Below are 8757 nucleotides of genomic sequence, written 5' to 3' on the forward strand. Positions count from 1 at the left end.
AAATACTGCAGATGCTGAAAATCTGAAATAAAAACAGAAGTCGCTGGGAAAACTCAGCAGGTCAGTCAGCATCTATGGGAGGAACGTGAGTTAACGTTTAAGGTCGATGACCTTTCATCAGCAATTCTGATAAAAGGTCATCGACCCCATGAGAAGGAGGAGAGGGGAGGTTCGAAGAAATTTTTTCACTCAGCGAGTTGTTCGAATTTGGAAAGGGTAGTGAAGTCCGATTCGATAACAGCTTTTAAGAGAGAACTGGACAGGTATCTGGGGAAGACGGGTTTGCAGGGTTATGTGGAGAAAGCTGGTGATTGGGGTTAATGAAAGTGACTTGCTCTGTCAAAGAGCCGCACAGACTCGATGGGCCGAATGGCCTCCTTCTGTGCCGTAACATTCTATGAATCTATGAATCTATGAAGTTAGATTGTGGTTACTGAGACCTTAGAAATCTAGAGCTATGTTGCTTCTTGATCAAATTCACAGCTTCGCTAAGAAGGCATGTTTAAGAAAATATTTTGAGACAAGCCCAGGACCTCTGCTTCAACACAAGAGAAGCTCTTCCAAATCCCCGAATAGCAAAGCTCTTAAATTATATTTCTGGATCCGATGGCGTTATTGTTAAACAATTCAGCAAGGGTATTTGGATCTCATGAACAGCTGGAAAATGTTCTTCATAAGGTATGATCATTTGGTGTCATGCAAGTGGTGGCTCCTTATTCTGCCATGTGTTGGACTTGTGGAAGGACTTTGAACGAACACCAGCCTCTCCTGGAAGATCAACATTCGGATTCTGTGGATGACAACCTTTAGCCAAGAACCCAATTCATACATAAAGATCCTGACTGCCGCCCACCACCGCCCTAGCTCAGCTGTGAAATCCATGGTGCTTAGAACTGCCTTCCCATCAACTCCTGGCATTACTTAGTGCTCAAAACAGGGATACGGCCAACTATGGAAGACCGCTTTCAACAAAGGCATTCATAAGGGCAGCTGAACTCTCTAACTAACCGATCAAACCCCCCCTGGTATGTTAAGTTGTAATTGATTGTGTTGCTTCTCACTTGCTGGATGGTTCGAGGGAAGACATGCGGCTTCCCCCGTAATATTTGACTGCAACTGAACTAGTGCACGCACCCCCCACCCCATCCATCCATCTGTCGATCAGTACCACTTGATGAGGGGGCAGAGGTAGGGTAGGATGAGAAGGTAGTGGGATTTAAAGGCCAGGAGTAATTTGGGAGCAACATTTATCCAATGTTGTAGGAGAAAACATGTTTGTCTAAATAGGAAGGTTGGAAGTGGTATCATAAATTTATTTTTTTTGAAGGAATTATTACCTCTTTTCTATGTGTAATAATTCCTTCAAAAATAATAATAATAATAAATTGGTCAATTCAATCCACGACTGTTTGTGGGACACTGCTGTGCGCAGTTGGCTGCCACGTTTCGCCCACAAAATGTACGGTCGATTCACTGTTTTGTGAAGCGCTTTGAGATGTCTATATTATATTATATCAAATACAAGGATTATTATATTATTATTAATCTTGATAATATTAATCTCCAGCAACGTCGGTTTCCCACGGCTTTTGGATTTTGTCTGGTCTAAATTATACAAGTGGTGCTATCGGTTTTAGCCTATTCCCTTTTACTCTCTCTGTTTGAAGAGTTCTAATATCTGGTGTATATTGTATATTTATAATAACAATAATAATCCTTGCATTTGATATAGCACCTTATCACATCTTCGAGAAGTTTCAAAGCGCTTCACAGAATATACTGTAAAGTGTCTGTATGTTTTGTGGGCGAAACATCCAGACATAACAGACAATCTCACTCAGCTCCACTGCTTGTCCAGCTGGGACCACGCTACCCATTTTGACTTTGGCTTAGGGCTCAGCTCCATTAGTTCCTCATCCCTTGGTGGATCAAATTCAAGATCCTCATCCTCACATTCTATTCCCTCCATAGCCGCCCCCCATCCTCCCCAAACCTCCTACAACCATAATGACCCTACCTCTCTTCCTTCAGCCTGCTTCATGTCCGCTGCACCTTTCATTGGTGGCCGGGCCTTCAGCCTCTCAGCCCCTAGGCTCTGGAACTCCATCCCCCAGTGCCTTCGCCGCCTCCTCCCTTTCCTCCTTCAAGGCCGGTCTCAAGACCTTTCTCTTTGACCATGCCTTCAGCTCCCCTCTCAACTCTCTACCCCCTCCTCGCTCCCTCCCTTCCCTCCCCTCACCATTTCCCCCTTGCTCGGGTCCTGACCCAACTGTACAGCGCCTTGGGACGTCCTCCCGACGTGAAAGACGCTCAATAAATGGAATCTTGTTGTTGTGGGTGAGCTTTCAACCATTCCGACCCCAACCCACCCCGAAGTCCCACTAACTTGTCCCCTCCCATCCACTCTTGAAGCTCAACTTAAAACTTTGACCAGTGCTTTCCATCATCTAACCCCGAACCTTTCTTCAGCTCTCCACCTTCTCACACGAGAAGTCCTTCCAACGTGAAAAGCTCTTTATGAGCGTATGTGGTATTGTATATGTATTTTATTACTTCTGTGAAATCAGATTGAAGTCAACACAACAAGAACAATGTTAGAAAAAAAAAGGGAAAGACGGATATGCAATACGTGAATAGAGTAACAGTAGTTCTGACGAAATGTCATCGACCTGAAACGTTAACTCACTTTCTTCTCTCCAGAACAAGAGGCAAAGTACTGCAGATGCTGGAAATCTGGTGTAAACCCAGAAAGGTCATGGACCTGAAACGTCAACTCATTTTCCTCCATCCATGGATGCTGCCTGACCCGACCTTCTTCTCTCCAGAGTTGCTGCCTAATCTGCTGCGTGTTCCCAGCGATACGGATATATATATATATATATATATATATAGCCGGTGCTATTCATATCACTTGTTTGACCAATTGTATGGAACATATCATTAAGCCATAAAGTTACACATGTAATAGAGCGGAAATTGTTAACAGCCTAAAAAGATTCTGTAAGTTGAATAGATTCTGCCGACTATGCAGATAAATTCAGTTAATGCGGGGTTGATCGAGTCGACAGTGCAGGGATATGTGGCGAACATTTCACTGTGAAAATGATTTATCATGTTCGATTGTTTTTGTATTTGAAAATACTCACGAAGGTTATCAGACTATACAATATTTTGTTCCGCTTCGGTTCTACCAAAGGGACTTCCCCCCACCCCACTGTAGGAAATATCTACAGAATAGATATTTTAACAGAATTTGCAAATCACTGTCCGGAACAGGTGTCTGGTGTCAGTTTAGATGAGTTAACTTTAACAGTCGTCAGTACTTCAATAACAGTGATTATCCCTTGTTTAGGACTTGCTTTGATTTGGTTCCCCATTTCCTCCCATCCAACCATGATGGTCAACAGATTCAGACACACTCACACGCGTGTTAAATTACTTATTATATTAAAATAACCCAAATAAAACAGTAGTGTATAGAACATTGCGTTTCAAGTAAAATTGACTCAACATGTCCCCTTCAAGATAGGGGAGTCATTAGCTTGACTGACAGAGGTGAGGACTCCCCGATGATCAGCCCTGTCACCCCTGGTTTGACGCCCCTGAATTATATATTCAATATATCAACAAAACGATTCACAAAGTGAGGGGACCAACAACTGATATTGTCTCAGTCACAGGCAAAAAGCAAGAAGATGATTATTTGCCCTGACGATGTGCACAGGAACTCCATGGAATGTGTGTTGGGTTTACTTGTACTGTTCATCATATAAATAATAAACTATACGAAAGGATCATGACTTGGATAAAGAATTATACCTTCGTACTGTACTAATGGGCATACTGCGCTCTTTATAAATGCTTATGGAAATCTCATTGTTGATTGCCTTTGGTAGCTAAATTCAAGAACATTCTATCAACTCTCTGTGTAAAACAAACCCCCTAATTGCCCCCTTTTCTCATTTGCTAATACAGTAATCATACACTGGTGCGCTCCAGTCACTGATCTCCACAGGAATCTATTTCTCCTTATTGACCCCATTAAAACTCCTCATAGTTTTAGACATCTCTACGCCCTCTACGGCCTTCTCTTTTCCAAAACCCCAATTCCTGCAGTTTCCGCTCCTACATCAAGCCAATGGCCTGTGGTATAACCTTGGTAAATCTCCTCTGTGCCCTTTCCATGGCTCTGATATGCTTCCTAAATTGAGTTTCTGTTTGTACAGTCTCGGTGAAAAAGGGAATTGTGAGAGAAAAAAAGGTATTAGGTATCTTGCCTGTGTCAGCTTGGCTCCATTGGTAGCACTCTTGCCTCTGAGTCAGACTTTGAACTCACATAGGCGAGATGGCACAGCAACACAGTGCTGAGAGACTGGCAACGAGGGAGTGCCCAATGCTTTTATTTCACATTTATGTGTTGAGTGCCATTTGCCACCTTTCCGCCCACTCCAATAACTGGGTATAACTTGGTGTAGTTTTCAGTCATGTTTCCCGTGTGGGAAATTAAAGGGAATAACAGCCTCCCTCCCCCGTTTAATAAGATGTTGGCAAACGTTGGCATCTTCTCCCGGCAGACGCCATTAATCTCAATCTAACTCCCAAACCGTGTCTGTAAAACTTGACAGCCCCGAGGTGGCTCAGTGCCCACCAACTCAGTGGAAATTATATTTAGCAAACAAGGCCGTGGTTGGATAAGAAAGAAAAAAAATAGCTTCGAGCTGTACCGAGGCAGACGACATATTAATGGTAAATTTACATATAAAATAACACCTGCAAAAGCCTTTTAAAAGACTTATAAAGTGTATCTCACCCGTTCCCACGCTGAGTCTCTCAACCCCTTTCAATTGCATGTGACCGAGTTGAGTGCTTTTGTGCTGTCAGTGCAGCTGTTAAAGACAGGACTTCTGCTAATCTCCAACGCGTGGGAAAGAATCTGCAGCCGCCGCCTCACATTCACCTTCAAACAACATCAGACACATAGAAGGGTTTGTAAACGATGACACAGCAATGACAGCTCGCAGTGTCAGGGGAACATCTGCAGGGCGTAGGACCAGATGCCGCAGTTGTACTGAATCCGGTGGCTCAAAAAGGATCAGTTACCTGGAGCAGTCATTCACCTTTTAGATTCGCACTTGGTCTAAAACCCCTAATAACAATTGGAATTTAAAGCACTGGACAAATATAATTGGCTCAGTAGCAGTGACTGCGATTCTCATGGAAAAAGTCAAATAGATTGGTGTTCCGTTCAATCTCTATAGTTCGGAGTTCAACAACAACAAATTACACTTATAGAGCGCCTTTCACGTTGCAAGAACGTCAAAAGGCACTGGACAGTTACCGGTTTGCCCCCGAGCCTGGGGTTTGGGATGAACTCGGTTTAAGTTTAAGATAGATCTGGAAATTCCATTTTCTTAAAAATCGTAAATATCTTATTCGTTGGTCTCTGTCCCTCTCCATTCCGTGAAACGTCTTAAAATGTATGATGTAATTCCTTCAGGGGTCCAAAAACCCTAAGTGTCCAGCGCCCTGGGACGTCTTTCCAATATGAAAGGCGCTATTCAAGTGTAATTTGTTGCTGCTGTTGTTCTGTTTTTCTACCCAACATGTATTTCGTGTACTGAATTCCATTTGCCAACTTTCTGACCATTCCACCAATTATCCGAAGTATAAAGATTGAACAGGACACCAATCTATTCTGGTTTTCTAGTCACCTGTATTCTTCCTCACAGTCCCTGGTCCTTCTTGGTCAAGCGCACTGCAGTAACCACCCTCGAGTTCTCCGGCATAGTATTTGTTTCCAAGGATGTTTGGAAAGCATATGGTCAGGGCCTCCACTATCTCTTCCCTGACTTTCAGCAGCATTAAGAGAGTTATACCATTGGGTCCAATAACGTTTTCTCTTCGAACGTTCCAATAATATTTTTCGCTGAATAATTCTCTCTAACAAGCATACGTTCGCATACCTACGTCGAAACTAAAGGTAAATAATGATTAAGCAATTCCATCGTTCCTCATTCTTAGTATTCAGTCTTTATCTCTGGTAATATTTTCGTTGTGGAAAGTGGACTGGTGATGTAAACAGAAGATCAATCCAGTGGTATCTATCTACTCATTGCAGGGTCATTGTTAGTTAGTTAGTTAGTTAGTTCGTGTTGCCTGCCATAAAGGTTGACAAAAAACACCATGTAATTGTGGTCTAACTAATGTCCAAATAAGAATCGGTACATTTGAACGTGAAATTCTAATCATTCGGTAACAATCTATTGACAACTGTTTCATAGAAGACAAACTATTTGTATAAATAGTGTATTATCATGGCAGGTTCAAACAGCCTGTAAGTAAGCCTTGAATTCTATATAGTGGGAATTATTTTTGGTAGATTTTTTTTAAATGGTAGATTTTCGTACAATTTAAATGTAAGTATTTAAGTGTTAATCTGTTTTGCCTATGGAGATATTATATGCAATCCTAGCTGTGTTTTGTTTTAAATATCAAATGATATGTGCCTTGCTGTTTATTGGAAGATAATTCAACACTTTAATTTGAAAGTAAAGATGTAAAGATTTCCGAACTGGATTTTAGATGAGGGAAGGGGAGGATCTTGCTAACACTCGATGACTCTGTGTCACCCATGTGTTTGGATGCACGTACACGTGGGGGTAATACAAATGACAGAACAGCCTCAGTATATGTTAATCGATCACGCAGTAGACAGTATTTGAACACACTCATTTATTCGCATTTAGCATTGTTACAATGAAATACTCAATTAAACACAGATTTGTGAATGCAGGTCTTATTCCCATTTACGAGACATGTGGGATCGAATGGACAAATGCAGCAAACAGTATGTTCAGATGAAGCATTGTAACAATGCAGGTTGTATTTACACAGTAGACAGATAAATATTATTTCCAATAAAGATAACAAACTATTGGAAATATGATGAACTTGTTTAAGAATATGAAAACTGTAAAACAGCAGAAAACAGCTCTGATCCGAACGAGAATGCAGAGCATTGCAATCAAATGGATTTATACCAACATTTAGAAAAAAATACACTATAAAACTTTAATCATATAGAAATATGCATACACATCCACCTTTTAAAAGATGAAAACACTCCTCAGTAAGAAGACTACTTAAAACACACCACTGACACTTCTTTATAAAAGAACAACATCGGTGCAGGTACAGCCTACATATAACAGCAGGCGATATCAACGCCGAGTTAGTTGTCAGTTTTAGGTATGGTTTCAGTCACCTACAAATATTGTAGAAGAGTACATGTCATAGACTATGACGGTACATCAAAATACACCATTTAACATTAAATTATAAATCGAAAAAGGACACATCTTCTTCAATGTGAAGACAATAAAGTCACACTCCCTTCCATTCTGGAATACCTCTCGACACCAGAGAAACACCTCCAGTGTTGGGTAACTGCTCTCAGAGTTCTGGGAAATGAGTCCACACGTGGCCCACCTCCCTCTACCAGGGTCTCCAAAGCACTTTGGTGCTGGGGTGGGCTGTCTGCTTGTTGGCTGTGTCCGGCTGATGGGGCACAGCGGGTAGAGCGGGTGCGGGATCACACGGGTCCACGGGTGGATTCTGAGCTCCGTGCAAATGGGTCACGAGTTTCCTCTGAATGTCATTCTTGCTCTCTTGTGCAAAAGAAAACTGTTGAATCTCTTGGAGACAGCGCGAGTATCCTTCGTTGTAATTCTGCGTTAGACTCGTCGTGTAAGTCACTGCAGGTAAACAAAAGCAAACAGAGTGAGATTCAGAGAACGGTTCGCAGGGCTAACGGGGTCGCAATGGTAACATCCGCTCAAGAACACCATTTATCTATCACTCAAGAAGGTATTAAGTACCTGTGAATAGGCGCTGGTTGTGAAGCTTCAAGAAATTCACTGTCATTTCTAGGATGTCCGCCTTCTCCAGTTTCATGTTTGGTTCTTGATTCTGAAACTCTCTTCCCAGTAAAGTCTTCAGCTGTTCGATGCTGTGGTTTATTCGATCCCGGCGCTTTTTCTCTATCACTGGTTTCATCAACTGGGGAAGAGAGAAAAAACAAACAAGAGATTTAGCATTAACATGACATGTCAAGGCACAGCACATGATATTCACTGATTCAGCAACACAAGACATCTTTCGTGTTAGGGAAGCTGCTGTTACCTTGTACTTCTCTTTCCTGGTGACCTTTTCTTCGGTATATTCCCTCGTGATGACGCTTGAGGTATGAGGGGCCATGCCTTTAGATTGTGCTATCGGGTAAGCTGCCAGAGGAACTGTGGCTGGGTTTGCCCACTGTGGTTCTGCAGTCTCAAGCCGACTGCCTCCCTCTATTTATACCTCCCCGTGTCATTAAGAAAGTGTGTGCCAGTTTCCTTCGGCGTTTCCCACACTCAGAGGCCAATGATTGCCTTGGGAGCAACAATAGGGGAAGCGTTTCTTTCTAAATGGCAGTTTTCGTTCTTTTGTTCTATGATAGTCTCCAAGGACCATCTGGACAGCACGTATGACAGAGTAAATCCGAGGCAATTACTCTCATCTGAGGTTATAGGACCCTGGGAAAGCTCCTCCCGTTACTGTTGCACAAAGAATTTTATTACAGAGGAAAATATGCTGCTCTTACACCCCTGGTTCATCTTAACTCTTTCGATTCTGCCCCGAAGAAAAGAATTCCTCACGGCAGATGTTATCTCGTCGCTAACTGCCTATTATTCCTGTGGATGATAATGTTAAACGAAT

The 8757-nt window shown here is 42.3% G+C and overlaps 1 protein-coding gene across 1 annotated transcript; it reads right to left on the reverse strand.

Moving 5' to 3' along the window:
* Positions 1–6733: 6733 nt before the first annotated feature.
* On the reverse strand, positions 6734–8319 carry LOC103188596 (transcription factor HES-5). Its single transcript, XM_007908631.2, has 3 exons — positions 8182–8319; positions 7878–8058; positions 6734–7754 (listed from the first exon to the last, which is right to left on the reverse strand). The coding sequence occupies exons 1-3, from the start codon at positions 8254–8256 to the stop codon at positions 7495–7497; spliced, it is 516 nt and encodes a 171-aa protein (XP_007906822.2). The 5' UTR covers positions 8257–8319; the 3' UTR covers positions 6734–7494.
* Positions 8320–8757: the final 438 nt, after the last annotated feature.

The sequence above is a fragment of the Callorhinchus milii genome, unplaced genomic scaffold, assembly GCF_018977255.1.
Source record: "Callorhinchus milii isolate IMCB2004 unplaced genomic scaffold, IMCB_Cmil_1.0 Scaffold8, whole genome shotgun sequence".
NCBI lineage: Eukaryota > Metazoa > Chordata > Chondrichthyes > Chimaeriformes > Callorhinchidae > Callorhinchus > Callorhinchus milii.

Coding starts and splice junctions, on each gene's coding strand:
- LOC103188596 (XM_007908631.2), bottom strand. CDS start 8,256: ATGGCCCCTCATACCTCAAGCGTCATCACGAGGGAATATACCGAAGAA. Junction 8,059..8,181: donor CCAGGAAAGAGAAGTACAAG/GTAACAGCAGCT, acceptor TCTCTTCCCCAG/TTGATGAAACCAGTGATAGA. Junction 7,755..7,877: donor CAACCAGCGCCTATTCACAG/GTACTTAATACC, acceptor GTTTACCTGCAG/TGACTTACACGACGAGTCTA.